The sequence below is a fragment of the Malaclemys terrapin genome, chromosome 9 (assembly GCF_027887155.1).
Source record: "Malaclemys terrapin pileata isolate rMalTer1 chromosome 9, rMalTer1.hap1, whole genome shotgun sequence".
In the NCBI taxonomy this organism is placed as follows: domain Eukaryota; kingdom Metazoa; phylum Chordata; order Testudines; family Emydidae; genus Malaclemys; species Malaclemys terrapin.
Window position 1 is genome coordinate 4,943,800 of NC_071513.1, and position 21,032 is coordinate 4,964,831.

Sequence of the window (21,032 nt, forward strand, 5' to 3'; positions counted from 1 at the left end):
ATATCTCACAAATGCTTCACAATGCGTAGATAATGCCGCGCTAGTTATAAAATGTTTTGTTTCGTCCAACCACATGGAATGATTTTTCATAAAACATTGTGTGACAAACTGCAGTTACTATATCAAGTATTTTAACCTTGTTTTATGCACTTCCTTATTATATCAGCTGCCATATAACAGTATTGCTTATTTTTACTTTTCCCCCCAAACCACATACTTTATCCACATTAACAAAACAAGATTAAAGTGTAAAGGGTTAATAGACAATTATAATTACTTAACCATCTCCAAAACTGTCAGCCTCTTCACATATATTAAGATGTGATGAGAAAATATGATCACTGTATGGATCCTTCACTAAACAAAGTAGTGCATATATAATATACAACTCATCTATGAAGGGTATATAGTAATGTAAATGGAGAGATTTACAAATAGATTAAAACTAGCATATCTAAGATTTTAAAATATCTAGGGATACAAAAATCTAATGACAGATGCTAGCTCTTAATCACTGTACTCTTATCTACGGCATTCTTGTAGAGAGAACTGCACTCTTATGACCAATAATTTGAACTAGAATAGGGCAAGGAGATTATTACTGAAATTAAGTGTTAATGCTATTGAAAATACGATAAGCTTGCTGATAGTTAAAGCAAAAGTCCTGAACCTTTGTTTGAATAACACTGAGTCAGAGCCACCTCCTGGCTATCAGTACAAAACAAGAGATTTCCCTCATATGAAGTGAAGTAAAACATTTTGTGGAAAAATAAAATGCACACAAATAGCTGTGCAAAAACATGAGCATAAATTTTGAATCAGCAAAGGTAAGGATTGATTATATCAGGTCAGCAGTGTAGAAGTTTCGTCACTATTAGTGAGGTCAGTTAATTAGCTTTAGTTATACTAAAAAAATAAAGATGGAGGAATGCATTTGAAAGGATAAAAGGCAAAAAAAAATATGTTGATTGCGAGTTGAAAGATTAAAAAAAGAACAGGGGGAATGAACTCCAGCTAGGTGCGCATTACATTGACTTTACATTGAACATAGTACTTTCACTGGAACTTTCTTAGATTCAATAAACGTCACAGGTAACCTAGTCGTCTTGTTCCACCAACTTTTTAGCTGAAAAATTTGCTCTCCCTCAGATAAGTCAATTTATGCCCCATGCTTATTAGTCTCTTAGGCCTCCTTTGAAATGTTACTAGTTTTCCAGTTCCTCCTCCTAAGCCGTCACTTAAATTCAAATGCAGATCTCAGAGACAGCTCAGTGCAAAAATAAACACCAGTATACAATTCTCTGCAGAATGAATGAACTGGTATTGTAGTTTAAAAGCCAATACTATTCTATGAAATCGCAAAATAAACATGCAACATAAAATATGTATTGCATTTATTTTACTAAAGTAAATGTTAGTGAAGTATTATTATACATAGTGATGTGTTATCTAAATGTCTGAATTGTGCTGAAAGGTAACATAGTTAGCAACTGTCATATCAACTCTTGCTTTGAAAGCAACTACTATCACTTTCAGGCTTTTACTGCACTCCTGTTACCTGAGGGATCTTGTCCATCAGCCGATAATGTAGCAGCACTTTTACTCCTAGCTAAGGAGGCCTGTGTGGGGGCGAGGAGGCGACTGATTACATTACTCTCCAGAGGACTGATCTGAGAGCGACGAGCTGAATGATGGGAACAAACCAAAAAGGATTCAACATGAAGTCATATAATGAAGTAAGCAAGCATCAAAGAGAAAAGGAGCTTTGGGAGTACTGTTGCAAATCATAACATTTTCAGAAGAAAATATTGAAGTAATGAAGAGGGAAATACATAGTAATAGTATAGCAGGATTAAACATTGCAATCAGATATGATTGCATTTGTTGTCCGTGACTTATTACTAATTGTTACATGCAGAGAATGATATGCAAACAAACAGAAAACACAGATGGAGTGCTGAAATAAGTCAAAACCTGGAAAGCTTTGGATTCAGCTTTGCAGAGGTTATATTCATTGGAAGTCAGGATGCAACAGAGGATATTACAACCGACTGGTGGCACAAACTAGAGAAAAACCTTGCAGATTATTGCCAACAGTTGTTAGCTATTGTTAAGTCTTATTTGCACACACAAGCTCACATATATAGTAATCATTGTCAACTCAATATGAAAAAGGGTTCCAAGCATTCTACTCTAGTTTCTTATCAGGGCAAGAGCTGTTAAGAAGGAAAATTTCAAATGTGTTAATTGAAAGGGAGATGTTTGTTAAAGAAGCTGGCATCCATTAGCTTCAAGTAGAAAATAGTTATTAGAAAGAAGTTTTTAATGAAGAAGTGTCTTGTACTTTAAGGATGGATGTAAAAAGAAAAGCAGAGACACAAATGAGAACAGATTTTCCCCCTAAATTGGGGGCACTAAACTCAGTCCAGCAGGAACAGAGAAGTTGCTTGTAAACTGAAAAACTAAGAGCTTTTAAAGCCATACAGAATAAGATACAGGAAAAAATATTAACGTTTTAAGTGAAATGATTTCTTTATCTTAAATTTATCAAGATTATCTTTCCAAGCTTTAGCTCTTTGACTTGTATATGTAATGGTTTTGCTCACCTACTTCTAGCATGATTAAGTATAATTCACAAAAACCCAAAAGGATTTTTTTGTCAGAGATAAGAAATTTAAAGAGTTTAATCTTTACTACTAAATAACTAGAATTCTCACTAAGTTTCCAGATGTAGAGGAACCAGAAGAAACTACTCAAGTAACGTAATCCTATCCAATTTCACTGTGCATTGCTTTTAAATAGCAAGATTAGGATTTAGTTTTATAAATAGCTAACCACCTGGTCTTTCTTCCTTTTTCACTTTCTCTAGTTCAGTAGAAGAATGAGGTTTACTACTTATTCTAGTCAAAGACGTGCTCCTCTTCTTTTCTGTTCCGCCTAGAGACCAAGTGCAAAGGAATATTATTTTTAACAAGAGACTTGCATAGTTGATTTTCTGAATTGCCCACTCCCTTTCTTTAAAAAATTATATTTTGCCAAAAATACCTATAAACCAGAATTGTTACTCATTATGCAATACTTCGGCCACACAAGTTGTACGTATTGGTTTACTTCTCACCCACCTCAAGTACAGCTTCAGAGAAAACACACTTGCATATAGAAACAGCAGAATTCTGGATACAATGTTTGATATAGCTAGTATGTGCGTAATGCTACCAAAGTCCAAATGGTCATATTATATGCACAATAGTCTACGCTGTTCAGAGTGAAAGTATTTCTAAACAAAGTTTAGAAATTTCAGTTTAAACACAATTTAAATAATATTCAAGTTGCTATCCCCTATTAAAAAAATGTTTCCTGCACCTTTCTGTTCCACCTGTGAACCTTTTGGTGGTGGCTGCTCAGACTGCAGAGAAACTTTGTTACTCAGTCTGTTTAATGAAGCACTTCTCTTTGTGGTACCTGTAAGTGAAAGTGCAAATTACGTCATTACATTTGATATAGAATCCTAAAGTGTTCCTTTAACCACAGACCCCTCTTTTCTATATACTGTATAAGTCAAAGCAGCGTAATCAAATCTGATTGATTTATGAACCATACAGAACCACCTTGTGGCAAGAAATAAAAAGTGCATCCTCAAATAATTGGAGCGCACAAATAATCATTCTAATCCTTAAATTTCTAATCTATATACCAAATTTCTGTTAACAAGAAATAAAGAGACAGACACATGAATCAATCAAGATTCAATAAAGAAGTATATGATAAGGTTCTAGATGAACTGAAGAAAAATGTGTTTGATTAACTTGTTTTTAAATCAGTTCAATTTAAGAGTATAAAAATATCTATCTGGCCAGTATTATCAGGAATATAAAGAGTGCTTAAAACCGAAGTTCTACATAAATACATATAGGTCTTAAAGGCATAAAACAAGGTTAATCTGAATTATACTATTACATAGAACAAAACCGCTTTGAAAGCACATCTCAGTGTGCAAAATGGTTGTTATATTTTGACAGATGGGTTCTAGTGGTGGGAGGAACTTGAAATCTCGTATTTCATATTTTCCCTACATAAGTACAGTTAAGGTAGCTAATAAAGAAAAAATGTTAAATCAGATTAAACTTTTTTTTTTTTTTTTTTTTTTTTTAAAACAGCATCTCAGATGACAATGCGTCAGACTGGACCCAGCACACAGGTTACAACCATCCTAGGTGGGCACCTCTCTGAAGCTGTGATGGGACACAGAAGAGCTGCAGCAGAACCTGAGGAGCTGTGCACATTCCATGCATAATTCACCCAAAGACTAGCTGCTCTCTGGAAGCCAGATCAAGAGTGTATAATTGCTCTCACCTGTTCAGCTGGTATGAGCAGAATCTTGGGCCTAGTCTTCACTCACCGGCTGGTCCGGCGGCACGCCATCGATGTTCTGTGATCGATTTATCGCGTCTGGTTAAGACGCGATAAATCGATCCCGGATCGATCCCGGAAGTGCTCACAGTCGGCGCCGGTACTCCAGCTCGCCGAGAGGAGTACGCGGCGTCGACGGGGGGAGACTTCCTGCCGCGTCTGGACCGCGGTAAGTCCGGACTAAGGTACTTCGAATTCAGCTACGTTATTAACCTAGCTGAATTTGCGTACCTTAGTCCGAAGTCCGGACTAAGTGGGGACCAGGCCTTAAAGGCCTTAAAGGCCTGGTCCCCACTTAGTCCGGACTTCGGACTAAGGTACGCAAATTCAGCTACGTTAATAACATAGCTGAATTCGAAGTACCTTAGTCCGGACTTACCGCGGTCCAGACGCGGCAGGAAGTCTCCCCCCGTCGACGCCGCGTACTCCTCTCGGCGAGCTGGAGTACCGGCGCCGACTGTGAGCACTTCCGGGATCGATTTATCGCGTCTTAACCAGACGCGATAAATCGATCACAGAACATTGATGGCGTGCCGCCGGACCAGCCGGTGAGTGAAGACTAGGCCTAAATCTCTCTTTGTTGTTAGAGAAAATAAAGGTGAGCCCTGGACATTTCCCCCAAAGAGTCTGAATATTCACACCGTTTCAAGGCAATTGAACCGGTATTCTTACTCTGTGGTCCACCAAGGGCACCCACTTAAGATTTCCGGCTCTCAGCCATCACCTCTCTTGAGCAGAGACCCACATCTCACTCCCTTGTAACCAGAGATTTTGAGGCTATACAGCTCCCTGCCTTACACTGTGATATCCCCACCAAGCCAGACTCCCTAAAAGGCCAGCATCTGTGCTTTCCTTTTCTCTCAGATGGCTATTACCAACGTATTGCCCGCAATTACAAGATACTACACAGCTCCTTCTAGGCATTCATATTTATTCTTAAGGTAAAAGCATTACAAAGAAAACATTAAAACAATACAAGAACCTTCATGCATGTAAAAAAGCTTACCACAGGTCACCCACAACTCCAACCTAGGGCTTTAGTAGGTTTTAGTCCTTCAAAACCCACAACTGGGTTTTCCCTGTGGTTACAAGTTCATCCATCTTAGATCCAGAACCAGAAAGAAGGCCCCGAATCAGTTTAAGCACTGGCTATTTATCTAAAAGTCCTATCTTTGTCTGGTGATATCTGGAGAATCCAGTCTGAACCAGACTATGCAAGCCTCCATAGTACATGATATCTCTCTGGAAGTGTTATAACCTGAGTGATTTGCAATAATTAGCCCCTACTGTTTTCATTTTCTGAAACTGCTGTGGTACTTCATTTGGGAAGGAAAAAATCAAATGCACAACTACAAAATAGGGAATAACTGTCTAGATGGTAGTACTGCTTCAAAGTATCTGGGGGTTATAGTGGTCTACAAACTGAATACGAGTCATTAATGTGATACAGCTGCAAAAAAAGGCAAATATGATTCTGGGGTATATTAACAGGAGTGTTGTATGTAAGACACACGAGGTAACTGTCCCACTCTACTCGGTACTGGTGAGGCCCCAGCTGGAGTACTGTGTCCAATTCTGGGCACCACAGTTTAGGAAAGATGTAGACAAATGGGAAAATTCAGAGGACAGCAACAAAAATGATGAAAGGTTTAGAAAACCTGACCTTTAAGGAGAGATTGAAAAAACTGGGCATGTTTAGTCTTGGGAAAAGAAGACCAAAGGGCGACCTTATAAAAGTCTTCCAATATGTTAAGGGTGGTGATAAAGAGGATGGTGATCAATTGTTCTCCATGTCCACTGTAGGTAGGACAAGAAGTAATGGGCTTCATCTGCAGCAAGGGAGATTTAGGTTAGATACTAGGAAGAACTTTCCAACTAGAATGGTAGTTAAGCTCTGGAATAGGCCTCCAAGGAAGGCTGTGGAGTCCCCATCATTGGAGGTTTTTAAGAACAGGTTAGACAAACACCTGTCAGAGTTGGTCTAGGTTTACTTGGTCCTGCCACAGAGCACAGGGCTGGAATTGATGACTTCCAGCCCATTTGTAGGATTATATGATTTCTCGGATTTCTCTTAAGCCACTTAATATAATAGGGTTTCCCAAAAATACTGGAGAAAGTTGCTCTGTCAGAGTTTCTGTTACAGAACGGCAGTAGGTTTAGTAGCAATCCCTTTTGGCTGATAATTTATTAAATGTGTTTTCCTTTCTGTGTTAGAGTGCATATAAACCAGAATTTCATAAACCTCTTTGCTTCTGGTTCATACCTAGAGCCTAATCCTGCAAACACAGATATATATAAATAATTCTAATTACGAGTAGTCCCAGACTTCAACTGGGATAATCACACGTGTAAAGTTACCCACATGTATATCGGTTTGCAGGATTGAGCCCTTAATCTGTCTTCATGTTAGGCTTCAGAAAAAAATGTTATCCTTTCTCCTCAATTTATGCATGATTTTTGTAACAATAAGGGATAGTAATTTCTGGAAGGAGGGAAGCAGTCCACCACGACTGCCTTCTAAACGTGTTAGCATAGCATTGCAGAGAGTTCAGAGAGATCTCTCTTAGCCTCAAGAACATAAAAGAAAAAGGACGTTATTTGTGGTGGTGGAATTAATTTTTAATTTTCTCCTCTAAAAGCAGATTAGCGACCTTCCTAGTGTTACTATCAACTTTTCGGTCCAGAAAAGGCATTTTGACACGTACTTCATAAGAGGATTGCAGTCAGACACAGAACTATAGCATTATTGGTAATATTTTCTGGTGCTTGTTCATTTTTTTTTTTTTTTTTTTTTTTAAATAAATCGCTTCTGTCTGAAAACGTACTTAATGCTACCCGTAACACTTATGTTCCCTATAACGAAAAAAGGAGAAAAAATAATTCCATTTTCCCCCATTTGTTTACTTTATGCATTTGATAGTATTTCCCCTATTGGTATGATTTTACACAGCAACTGGAGAAACCTTTTAAAAATATAAAATAGGACTGTAAATCCACAAAAATTTGCAGGGGGACACTGGAACAAGTGTTATATCAGCAACTAATTTTTAAAAACTGACTGGATTTCAGGTTGATTACGTCCCTCAGCAGTAGTAGGCTCAGCAGTGTTTACCCCAGGGTTTTGGAGAGAACAAAGATAAACATCAAGAAAACAAGCAATGCTCTATTCTGGAAAAAAAAACGTATGTACATCATTATAGAGTTTGTAAGGTGCAACAGTTTAATACAGTGGTTTTCAACCTGTGGTCCACAGACCCCTGGGGTTTCAAAGGCTATGTCTAAGATTTCCAAAGGGGTCCACACCTTCATTCAAAAATTTGTAGGGGTCTGCAAATGAAAAAAAGGTTGAAAACCACTGGTTTAATACATTGGAACTAATGGTATAGGCATTCTGCATGGCTAGTATGAAGATACGTCCCATGAAACCGCAATGCCCTAGGGTCAACGTGAAAAAGAAAACAGCAGAATTTTCACACTTTTTTGCCCGTTTTACAATACAATTCTACATCTTACAAGGTATCAGGGCTCTACAATATGTAGAGCATGAGTTCAGGGCCATGCTACAGATTTTAATGCCAAGATGCAAATTTTTTGTTGTTGTGAATATGCAACCAAAGATTTGAATCTATTTCACTCAGGAAAATACCGTATATACTCTATCATAAGCCGGTTCGTTTATAAGCTGACCCCCTCCCCGCAAGATGGATAAGTAAAAATGGAAATTTTTTTATAACCCGTTCATAAGCCGACCCTATAATTCAGGGGTCAGCAAACTTTTGCTCCCGGGCCATCAGGATAAGCCGTTGGGGGGCCAAGATGGTTTGTTTACCGTGCCTGCGGACGCTCGAGGAGGTAAACCTAAGTAAACAAAGTGTCCCGGCGCGCCAGCTGCTTATCCTGACGGGCCGGGAAAGCAACTGGGGGGGGAGAAGCTGGGAGTCAGGGGAGTAACCCCTGTGACCACCCCCCACATGACCTCACCCCAGCCCAGGACCCTCACTCTCCCCATCCCATCCCTTCCCACCTTATCTGGGGAGGGCCAGGGGAGGATGTCTCTGACCTGGCTGGAGCTAGGGTTACCATATCTCATAAATAAAAAAAAGAGGACCCTCCCCAGGCCCTGGCCCCGCCCATTTCCCCACCCTAACTCCGCCTCCTCCTCCTGTCCACTCCCAGCCAGGGGGAAAGGGCTGCCCCAGTGCTACCGGCTTCAGGGTTTGCCGGCCAGCCCCCAGACCCTGCGCCCCCAGCCGGCGCTTGCCCAGCGCAGCTGGAGCCCGGGAGGGGAAGCGCCCGGGAGGGGAAGCGCCCAGCTGGGGGCACAGGGTCTGGAGGCTGCCCAGCAAACCGTGAAGCCGGTAGCACTCGGGCTTTGGGCAGCCCCTATGCCTCCGGACCCTGCGCCCCCAGCCGGGCGCTTCCCCTCCCGGGCTCCGGCAGCGCAGGGTCCGGAGGCACGGGGCTGCCCGAAGCCGGTAGCGCTCGGGCAGCCCGGCTCTTAAACAGAGCCGAAGAGTCGGGGAGGAGCGGAGCTGCCATTTTCCCGGACATGTTCGGCTTTTTGGCAATTCCCCCCAGACGGGGGTTTGACTGCCGAAAAGCCGGACATGTCTGGGAAAAAGAGGACGTATGGTAACCCTACTGGAGCTGCTCCAGTAGGATGGGCAGCACGGCCGCAGCGTGCTCCGGTGGGCTGGGCCGGGTGGCCACAGCTGCGGCCTGCCAGCGCCGGAGCTGCAGCTGCTTCGGAGGTTGGGGGGTGAGCAGCGTGGCCAGAAGTGGAGAGACTCTGGCCCCGCCTCTTCCCTTCTCTCTCTGCTGGCTGTGCTGCCTCTCCTTGCTCCCTCTGTTGGGGGGAAGGGCTGTGTCCCATCTCTCCCTCTCTATACCCATTCATAAGCCGATCCCCTTCTCTGGTGTTTCCCTTTTTTACTAAAAAAATTCAGCTTATGAACGAGTATATACGGTAGTTGTCTTCTGTGCGATTTTAAAAAAAACCCAATTACTATGTTTAGTATTATCTAAAATTAAGTCTGTGATTTAAGGCATTCAAACCCTTAGAGTTGGTGTGAAATGGTTAATTCATAAATCGTTCACCAAGATTTGGCTTTAATAAAACTGAATCCTAGAAATATGAAAAGTGATCTTTACCATTACTCTCCTGCTGTAACACAAAGATCACAACCAAGGATTGGGTCAAAAACCTGCACAGTTTGCTGGATTAACAAATTGGGTAAAATGCATTTGAGATCACATGAGCAATGAATTAACAAACAGGTCGGAGAAACAGTACACATTATCTACCCCCAAGAAACCCCCGCCAAAAACCCCAAAACACTTACTCCGATCAGGAGAGTTTAGAAGTGCTGCAGAAGATGACAAACGTTTGTTCATGACAGCTTCTGTTTGTTTGAGGTTTGCTGTGGATGTGGAACGTTTGCTGGCTGCAGAAAGAAACATTTATTTTAGCATTTATCTTCAGTCAGAAAAAGTACCTTTAACATATTTCTCTGGGGATAAATTTGGAAGTGTAAGTATTACTTCCCAAAAGCCATTTCCAATTCTGCTCCGATTCTTTTACACAGTACTTCCCACTCAAGGATCTCAAAGCGCTTTACAAAACAATTCATAAATCACAAATCCCTTTGAGGTAGGTAAGTATTTCCTGGTAGTGCACGCTAAACGTAGCACAAACCAGCATGGTAAAATACTGCACATTATGTTGCATGCATATCAAATGTTAATGGCAAAGCTGGTTAACTTATTAGCAAATAAAGCCATACTAAAGGGAAGATAGGGTTACTAACCTTGGAAGGAGCTTCTTTTCCCTTTTCAAAAGGCTCCCCAACATGCTATGGCTGTTTCCTCTAAAATCAGCCAATATATGAGAATTTGACTGGATTGGCCTGCATGTATGTGAGTGTACAAACCCCAGAATTGCTACATTGCTACCCTCTCTGATACACCAAGAAACTGTTTTAAGGAGGTGCGAAAAGACAGCAAAGTAAGAGCAGATTGAGAAAGAAGAGAAGTTTCCTTTTTTAGGACATTCCACTCCCACAGCATGATTTGAAATATCTACTGCATAGCCCCTGAATAATAAATGCCAGAAATGAAGATTTAAGTTTGGGATACTTTTTCTAAAGCAGACACAAAGGTTATTTTATAAGGGAAGATGACAGAGAACTGGGATAGCTGCAACAGCTTTTGGAGTTTTTAGATGAATTTCAGGAATTTTCTAAGGGAAATTACATCCACTAATAGTTATTTTCTATCACTTCCTTGCTAATTCCCTTTCCTTATTATTATTTTTTTTTTAAATATAGGATATGTGCTAAGGGTCGGATTTTCAAAAACACATAGCAATAGCCTGACTATTCACATGAACTTGTTATCAAAAAGTCAACTGACTAAGTATGAATGATATATAACATTGTAAAACTAAACCTTATTAGGAACAAGAGATATGTACATGGTATTTGCATTTCCATTTGCAAGAAAGCTTTAAGTTACACCCACCGTTTAGGATTCTAACGAACCCTACTTAACCTGTCTGGCTGACACAATTTTAATGACTTCATAAGATGGCGTCAATTATTTAGTCTGGCCATTAGCATGAAGAATTGCTTCTGAGGTCCTAGGGAATATCTGAGAAAAATTTCATTGTATCAAATCAATGGTTTCTTAATTATTGGTATGACTTCGTTCTGTGTTTGTAGGATTTTCTTTGGAAAAAGAAAGTTCTAAATCATTTATATATGAAAAATTGCAAGAATTGAGACAAGCGTGCAACATAATGCCAGGCTATTTCTTCAATGTGCACACGGGGCCAACACGGATACTAGAGTGTGGCATCAAACTTCATGTCTGGTGACCATCATATTCTCTAATGGCATGCACCTTAGTCTCTCAGGCACTTCATCATCTGGTTTTGTGATAGGGAACTTCTCTCAATTGCTGGGATTTTGCTGTCAAGTACTCTATGTATTTTATTATGCAATGTTGCCATTTCTCCCAGGCTTCTTGACAACAGAATCTAACCCTGCACCAAGTGGAAAGCTCTATAAACTGGCATTTCTCCTGCACCCAAACTCCCTCCCAGAGCACGCACACCCCCTTCCCCCCCACACACACCCAAACTCCCTGCCTCTTCGTTAACCAGCATTTTTCACTTACCGGCACCCCCCAGTCCCTGAACATGCCGGATAAAACAGCTTTTACTGTAAAATGCTTGATTCTGGGGTGTTTTTTTTTAATTAATTTCTAACCACCAATGGGGAGTAATCCTGAATCATGTGCATTATCTCAATGTACAATATTTTCCGTATATAGGATTTGATCTTCCGGATGTTCTTGAAATGTCTGATTATGATGGTTTACTTTTCAGTACACTTGTGAATCTACTGCTATCTCAGCCAGAGATTTACCTTGCTTGATCAAGAGTTCTAAATATTTATATTCACATGAAACCAGTTCTGATCATGACAGAATGTGCCTGGAAAGAAAGATTGTTGGGCTACATTTTCTTGGATCATGAATTACTAAACACGGAAGGCTTTTCTGCAGTATCTGGAATAGCTTAGGTTGGTCCACTTTTAAATATGCTGGGAGACCAATCTCTGAATATGCCACATGAACAGACAGACAGAAGAGAATATTGCAAATATTCTATAACTCTCTTATAATGATGTTGTTAGAGAAATTGAAACATTATTTCTCAATAATGTGATAATACTATAGCAACCACAGCGTTAGGCATTTTTCAGATCGTGGGAAACAACTGGAATTAATACAAGTACCTCAGGATGACATGTTTAATAGAAGTGAACCAATCCAATCAAACTGGTTAATTTTGGAGAAAACTGCCAATCCATGCTGAGGGGAGCAGGAGAAGAGGGGGAAAATGTGCTATGGCTGCCAGAATGAGCTCTGGCAGTTAAATCATGCTCAGTTAAACTTTCATTGAGTTTTCAAGCCTCATATTGTCAGCATTATGAGACAGCTGGACTAGATTAGTATAGCTACGAGCATGCACAGATTTTTCAGTGCTCATAGACTTAGCTGGGTCTCAGATGAGCGGGCTGTCATTTTAGCCCTCAGTTACAAAAAATAAATATCCCTGATTACACATAGGCCAGGTCTACACCAAACCTTTCCCAGCATAGCTATGTCGCTCAAGGACATGAAGATACATGATCCCTGATGGATGCAGATGTGCCGGCAAGAGTGTCTAGTGTAGATGCAGTTCTACCAGGCAATTATTTTGCTGGAATAAACTATACCAGCAAAAACAAGTTTGGCTGCTGTAAATGGTGTCCACATTGAAAGTGCTTTTGCCAGTATAATATACCACCAAAGCCCTTCAATTGTAGACCTGGCCTTAGAAACCATTTGAATTGCTTATAAATTAGTCTATGAGTGTGTCTCATGCTCTTCCATGGAAGGTGCTAGAAAGTCAATGGAAAATGAATGTTAAAAGTTTGGAATCACTATCACTCATTGGAATAAACTGTCACTCATTATTTTTGCAAACTCCTTCCACAGAAATTAAATGTAGTTAAAGGAAAAGGCTCCCCTATATATTTGTTGGTACTATATCATGAAAATGTACCATTTGTGAAATGTACCAAATTCGTGCACTGGAGAGTTTCTCCAGCTATGGTTTAAACTGTTTGCAAAGTAACAAATCACTGGTTATAAACTTCTGGTTTACAGAGTACCATATTAATATACATTCAGCATATACCCAGAGCCAGAAAGATCTCCCAATTTTTCCCATGCTTTATATCCTCATCCTTGAGGCACTAAACCGCAGATAATACCCTGTCTCAGATTTGCTGATGAGCTCATCAATGGAAAGGCCCACCTTAATTGGCTGGGAGGGATTGTTAAATATGTAGGGCATGCTCTCCACAGAGGACCAAGTGTGCTGCTTCTGCAGTGCTCTGAGCCCTGCTGGCCCAGATCCAGCAATAGAGCTATATAAAAGTAACTCCCCTGAACTCCAGTCAGTGAAAGTGAGAATTCCAGTTCAAAAGGTTAGTGGTTAGCGTAAAGTAATAGCAAAAGGCCATTTTGGAAATCAATACTACCAGCTCCACCTTCATCTGCAGTCTGTGGCTCTGTAGAAGAACAAGGTTTGTAAGATAAATCACAAGGCTGGACAGTAATTAATATAACAGAGACACGGGGAAAGTGGAAATAATACTTATAATTAAGGTAATCATTATTTCAACAAACACACACTTTATAGGACTTAAGCTCTAGATACAGCCTGACAGCCAATACCACAATTAGTTCCACCTTGAGTATTTTTGAAACAATTCCAACACTAGCGTAGAAAACAAAAGTGAGCTCAGGTATGTTTTTTATTTCTGCACAGCCACTTTTAAAATTCCCATTGACTCACATGTATCTCTGTCCTTACAACCTCCCTCTCTTCAACTGGAAATTGAGAAATTATTATTAATAGCTCACTACACCAAGTTTGATTTTCCCTTAACATGTTTTTATTGCTCAGGAAAGTCAGGGCCTGATCATGTTTAGTGCCATGCATTGTGAAGACCTCCTTTCAGTTCCCATTATTTTCAATTCATTTCAGTCATAGATTCCAAGGCCAGAAGGGACCATTGTGATCATTTAGTCTGACATCCTCCATAACACTGGCCATAGGACTGCCCTAAATAATTCCTCGAGCAGCTTTTTCAGACACACATCCAATCCTGAATTAAAAACACTCAGTGATGAAGAATTGACCACAACCCTTGGTAAATTATTTCAATGGTTAACCACCCTCACTGTAAAATGTATGCCTTATTTTCAGTCTGAATTTGTCTAGCTTTATAACTTCCAGCCATTGAATCGTGTTGCACCTTGCTCTGCTAGATTGAAGAGCCAGTTATTAAATATTTGATTCCCATGTAGAACTTAGACCAATCAAGTCAACCTTTAGCCTCTCTTTATTAAGCAAAATAGACCAAGCTTCTTGAGTCTATCACTGTAAGGTTTGTTTTCTAATCCGTGAATCATTCTCGTGGGTCTTCTCTGAACCCTCTCTAATTTATCAATATCCTTCTTGAATTGTGGACCCAGGAAGTGGACACAGTATTCCAGCAGCAATCGCCCAATACAGAGGTACAATAACCTCTCTACACCTACTCAAGATTCCTGTTTACGCATCCCAGGATCGCATTAGCTCTTTAGCACACATCATCACACTAGGAACTCTTGTTCAGCTGACTATCCACCATGACCCCTAAATATTTTTCAGAGTCATTGCTTGCCAGGTCCCCCACCCCATAGGAATTGCCTATATATTTTTTTCTAAATGTATACAATTAGCCATATTAAAAACACATGTTTGCTTACATCCAACTTATAAAGCAATTCAGATTCCTCTGAATCAGTGATCTGTCCTCTTCATTATTTATCACTCCCCCAAGTATAGAACAGAAATATTTATTGAACACTTCTGCCTTTTCTGCATTATTGTTAAGTTTATCAGTTCCTTTGTCAGGATTCTTTTTGTTCTTAATATATTTAAACAACTCCTTATTGTCCTTAACTCTGCTGGCCATAGATTTCTCTGGGCTTGTCTACACTACACAGCCTTGTCACTAAAAGTCAGCGTGTGTAAACCGCTCTCTCTGTATTTTGTCGGCACTTTTGCTGATAAAGTACTTCCAGCTCCACGAGTGGCATTAGCTTTGTCGTCAGGAGAGCGCTCCTGCCGACAAAGCCACATTCACACTGTCACTTGTGTCAGCAAAACTTTTGTCTTTGGGGGGGGAAAGTACTTTAAGTACTTGGGAAAGACAAAAGTTTTGTCAACGATGTTGCAGTGTAGACAAGCCCTCTGTGTCCTTCTGCTTCCCTTATAAATTTTCTACAATTCCTAACTTCTGATTTATATGCATTACTATCAATTTCACCTTTCTTCCATTTGTTAAATATTATTAATTTAATTTTTTTAAATAGCTGTCTTCACTTCCCTTCTAAAGCGGATTGGTTAACCAGCACAGCCATCTTCCTCAATTATGGGATTGTGGCTTTGTGTGTTCTTAAATGATTCCCTGTTATCATTCAGAGTTTCCAGATCAAAGTCTTCCTCCCAGCTGATCTGGCTCATAATTATTTTCAAGCTTTGTGAAACCTGACCTAAGAAGGGACCAAGTATACATGCTACTAGTCTGGACTTAATTTTGCTTGTATATTATAAATGTGATCTAGTCATGAACACTTGTACCTAAACTGCCATTAATTTTTAGTTCTATGTTCAGTTCATCTTTATCTGCTAGGACAAGGTCTAAAAGAATTCCCCTGTGTTGGCCACAACACTTTTTGAGTTAGGAAATTTTCATCTATAATGTTTAGAAATTCCAAACGTGTTTTAATACATCCAGCATGAGACCTTCAGCATGTGTCATTCAAACTCAAGTCCCCCATGATCATACAGTTTTTTTCCTATAAATTATAGATAAGTGATTAAGGAGGCAGGTCATCCTGTTCTACTATTCTAATGTTGGGCTTCTGATCAGCAGAAGCTGCTAATTACGTCAAATTACATGATGGTTTAATAAGGACCTGTTTGAGACCAAGTACATTTAAAATGTGTAACCTCAGGTGGGATTCAACGCGGACTCCAGAGCTGAAAAGTTTGAGCATTAACCCCTGTGCCATCTTACCCATTTAACCTCTATTTAAAACATGGAGCATCATCAATTAGTATTCAAAGCAAGTCTATTAAAGGATGCATTTTCAAGGCATTTTACATGTCATAGCTGCATATTCATTATATTAAACAATAACAGTATTAAATAGAAATAATTAAAACAGAATTATAAATACTACTTTTGAATTAATCTTCAAGGCATCTTAATTATAAATGCGACAACACTATAAATCAACATAATGCACCAAATTTTAGCTACCCTTACCAGTCTTGCTGTCTGAATTTGAAGTTACAGACCCTCCCCATGACCATCTCTTTTGTCGTGTTTCCAGTCGTTGGCTCCGCTCCAAGGTACGATGCACAACTGCTTCATATCGCTCCTAGTACAAAATAATCTCTCTATAAGGCTATATAAACCATTATTAAGCACAACTATGTTCAACACAAAACAATCTTTCTTCCCCGAAGAGCTTGAAATCTATCAAAAACATCTGTTTTACCTGCACCATGTGACCATAACTAATTCTAAAACAAATTTAATGTGCAAAAAGGCTGAAGACACCAATTAATCACTTTAATATAATGCACAAATATTCCTCTAATATTTCATACAGAGATCTGCTACACTGAAGTGAAATTAGACTTTTAGGGTTAACATTCAAAGTGCATTTGATCAAGAATCTGCTGTAGCGACTATGTATCAGTTCAGATATATTATAGAGAACAACAACACTTATCCACAGGTGTCTTATTAGAGACTTTTAAATAAATATAAAGTGGGAGGAAGGATTATAAAATCTCAAGTGTTTAAACTGTCAATTCTAGTTTTCCAACAAAGCAACCATTAGGGTATGAAACTTCAGAATTCTCCTGAAATAAATTATAATTTTTTTCAAATGTTCATATATTAAACAATCTTAAAAATATTTGAAGTAAACTAGTAGAGATCTTTCTCTGTGAAAGAAGACCTTTAATTAACATCCCACTGGAAGTTAGAATGTTGGCTAGAAGATTTTTTTTTTTTTTTTTTTTTTAGAAAAATAATTCTCTTGTAAGAAGAGAACTCATGAACTTCAAAGCACAACTGCTGACAGAAAATACTGTTGCTTATTGAAATATCTAAATAAAGTACATTTAAAAAAACTGTTTAAAAGTCTGCATTAACAAATATTAAGGACACTATCTTTTCAAAGAACTATACAAACATTAACTCATCTCTCTAAACATGAAGGAATTTTGCCATCGACTTCAATAGAAGCAAGAATGGACCCAAAAGAAGGTAAAACTTAGAAGGAAAACTTTATGACAAGCTGAAAGTGTGTTTTTACTTGTAAACTCTGGACTTCAGCAATAATTGCTGACATGACTAACATCTGGAACAGCACCGGAGTACAGCTCTCTCCCGTCTCAGGTATTCGTATCAATTGGTGGAGAAGGAAAACAAATCCCAGAACACTAAACTCCAGTCCTATCATATAAAAAGGGTTACACAGTTCACTTTTTAACAGACTTCCTCTTCACCATCCTCAGGGTTTATAAGCATATGGGACTCCTGGCTATGAAGATCAACAACAGAGTCATATCCTGGAATAGCTACGGTTGAGAGCTCCTTCGTCAGTATTTATCACCAACACGCTACAAGATACCAAGGGACCAGTTATCCAAACAATTTTCTCTCCTTGGGACAGAAGGCTTCCATTCTCCCGTAACATGAATTTCATAACAACACAGACTAAAAAGTCTTTGCATGCACTTTGGGGTTTCTTCTGTGACAAAAAACTTGGAAGGAAAGGTTAAAAATGCCCCAAGCTCTGAAGAAACAGGAGGTCTTGTTTGCCATGCAAAGCTTTCCAGAAAAGTATTCTTTGGACTGTAGATTATCTATGTCTAAAGACAGATAAGACAGCAACTCCAATCTGGTTTATTTTACTGACTTTTGGTACAATCTAGGATCCTTATCCTGTAATCACATCCATGTGGACAGATCTCTAAAGTATCAATGACCAAAGTAGCTAGACAAGGATCTATAGAACACACTGTTACTGAGATTCTTTTAATTATTTTTATTGCAGCAGAATTTAAAGGTTCCAATTGGGGATCAGGGCCAATTGCACCAACATAATGACAGTATCTCAAAAAGATTACAATCTAAGTATTGTTGCACACACAACCTATATATTTTGCATAGCTGGTAACAATGTACTTGAGTCTTAATTATTGTCATTAAACAGAATAATATTTTTAAATCTTAGTAATGATACTTTCATGATTAGTTTCATACAGGTCGCAACTAATTCTTCCATCTGTTCTCACTATGGTGATTCCTTTTTTAAGTTACCTGTGGGAGGTGACTAATCAAAAATGATTTGGCTAAAACATGAAACAAAGAATGAAAAAATGTGGTTTGCTATGTCCTTTACCATCCATTGTGCTCGGTAAATCTTGAAGTGGAGGAAGAGGTCTTAAATGATTTATGTCAAACGATCTGGAAAAACGGGTAAACAGTGAGGTGGCAAAATTTGCAGATGATATAAAACTACTCAAGATAGTTGAGTCCCAGGCAGACTGCGAAGAACTACAAAAGGATCTCTCAAAACTGAGTGACTAGGCAACAAAATGGCAGATGAAATTCAATGTTGATAAATGCAAAGTAATGCACATTGGAAAACATAATCCCAACTATACATAAAATAATGTGGTCTAAATTAGCTGTTACCACTCAAGAAAGATCTTGGAGTCATTGCGGATAGTTCTCTGAAAACATCCACGCAATGTGCAGCGGCAGTCAAAAAAGCCAACAGAATGTTGGGAATCATTAAGAAAGGAATAGATAATAAGACAAAAAAATATATTGCCTCTATATAAATCCGTGATACGCCCACATCTTGAATACTGCGTGCAGATGTGGTCGCCCCATCTCAAAAAAGACATATTGGTATTGGAAAAGGTTCAGAAGAGGGCAACAAAAATGATTAGGGGTATGGAACGGCTGCCATATGAGGCAAGATTAATAAAAATGGGACTTTTCAGCTTGGAAAAGAGACGACTAAGGGGGGATATGATAGAGGTCTATAAAATCATGATTGGTGTGGAGAAAGTAAATAAGGAAGTGTTATTTATTCTCTCTCATAACACAAGAACTAGGGGTCACCAAATGAAATTAATAGGCAGCAGATTTCAAAACAAACAAAAGGAAGTATTTCTTCACACAATACACAGTCAACCTATGGATCTCTTTGCCAGAGGATGTTGTGAAGGCCAAGACTATAACAGAGTTCATAAAAGAACTAAATAAATTCATGGAGGATATTAGCCAGGATGGGCAGGAATGGTGTCCCTAGCTTCTGTTTGCCAGAAGCTGGGAACGGGTGACAGGGGATGGATCACTTGATGATAACCTGTTCTGTTCAGTCCCTCCGGGGGACCTGGCATTGGCCGCTTTCGGAAAACAGGATACTGGGCTAGATGGACCTTTGGTCTGACCCAGTATGGCCGTTCTTATGTTCTTATTGGTAAATATCAAACAGTTTATTTTAAAGTAAAGTATTTTCTGATCATATTTCTCATTATCCAGCCCCTGCCTTCATTTCCTGGTTGAACGCAGTTTGTATGGTTAGACTCTCATCATTAGGCAAAACTAGAAGATACTCTCCCAGGTGCTAGGTTCTGTGTGTGTAGATGTCTGCGTCTGATCCTCTTCTAAGGAGAGGATCTGGTAAAGCTCAGGTTAATATCAGTTAGAGACTGATTTGTCAGGGATTGTTTCCCTGATAATCAAATAAATGGTTTCACCAATAGCCACTGGTGTTGCCTTCGGGCTAAACTTTCTTTGGAGAAAGTCTGAAGCTAATAACAGTGCTTTTGTGTTCCAAGAGATGTAATTCCATTAGACTGCAATTCCATTTTGAATCACCAACAGTACAGGACAAATATTTTTGCTTGTTTTTCAGCAATGTAAATTATTTCTTTAGCTGCTAAATTGAAACACCTGGGACTTAATTATCCTCAAATAACATGAGCGTAACAGCATTCAAGTTAAAGAGTTGCACACAAAACATGCACAAGAGGAACATCGGGTAACTGAAAATGGCACAAAATGTAAGCGCAACCAGTGTAGGATGATGCTTCTAAGAGTGCAGAACGCCCATATTAGGTCAGAGGGAGGACAAAGTGACAGTCATAAAAGGATGGCCAATACATAGTTCAAAGTTGCAGAGGATAACTATATAAGGCAGAAAGAGTAGTCTGTGATCAGCAGCACAAAAGAAGGCACCATGAGTAGTAACATAGGAGAACTGAGACAGTGGGAACCAACCAGAACCCAGTGGAAAACACATCAAGTTAGGAAACCATGTTAGTTTACTAAAAACACAGCAAAACTTGTCTACAAAATCAAAGTTAAAATGTCAGGGATATTTTCACACTCTATGTTAAAAATTATTAAGAACAAACTAAGATAACTAGCTAATGTTCCCTTTGGTACAGGGAGAGCTAGGACTGACTGGAATTAACTGTGAGACTAAATAATGGATCACCATTGAAAAAGGTAACTTGTGTGCTTTGAATACTGGAGTAGGAATTCCAACAACTTTCAAAAGAACAACTGATCAATGTACTTTATACTATCCTTAACTAATCTATTTCATAATAAGGATATAATTTAGACAGTTTTCACCATGTTACAGAATAGCCATAAACAGTACCTTTTCCGCCTCTATTTTTTGTTTTCTTTTTTCTTCTACTGCAGCTCTTCTCTGTTCTTCTTTCTGTTTCTGTTCTTTCAATTTTCTCTGCTTTTCTTCCATCTGTTTTTCATACTGGAGTTTTGCTTTTTTTTCCTTTTCAAATATCTGTGTTTCTTTGGCAGCTATTCATGTTAAAAAAGTTTAAATAAGTAAACTTAAATCAAACTTTAAAAAGTATTCACAAATACTACAATTGACAAAGGTGA

General features: G+C 39.0%; 1 protein-coding gene across 14 annotated transcripts in view; it reads right to left on the reverse strand.

Annotated features, from left to right (window-relative positions):
* The window catches only part of MAP7D3 (MAP7 domain containing 3), a 59,673-nt gene that overhangs the window by 21,211 nt on the left and 17,430 nt on the right, over positions 1 to 21,032 (reverse strand). For 5 of the 14 annotated variants that reach the window (XM_054040244.1, XM_054040241.1, XM_054040243.1 and 2 more), the window contains exons 4-10: positions 20,785 to 20,948; positions 16,347 to 16,461; positions 13,503 to 13,532; positions 9,753 to 9,854; positions 3,364 to 3,462; positions 2,839 to 2,937; positions 1,559 to 1,684 (exon numbers count right to left, since the gene is read on the reverse strand). In XM_054040244.1, coding sequence (XP_053896219.1) covers positions 1,559 to 1,684; positions 2,839 to 2,937; positions 3,364 to 3,462; positions 9,753 to 9,854; positions 13,503 to 13,532; positions 16,347 to 16,461; positions 20,785 to 20,948 — 735 coding nt within the window. The remainder of the gene's footprint in view (positions 1 to 1,558; positions 1,685 to 2,838; positions 2,938 to 3,363; positions 3,463 to 9,752; positions 9,855 to 13,502; positions 13,533 to 16,346; positions 16,462 to 20,784; positions 20,949 to 21,032) is intronic. The other 9 variants (XM_054040251.1, XM_054040250.1, XM_054040253.1 and 6 more) reach the window with 6 other exon arrangements.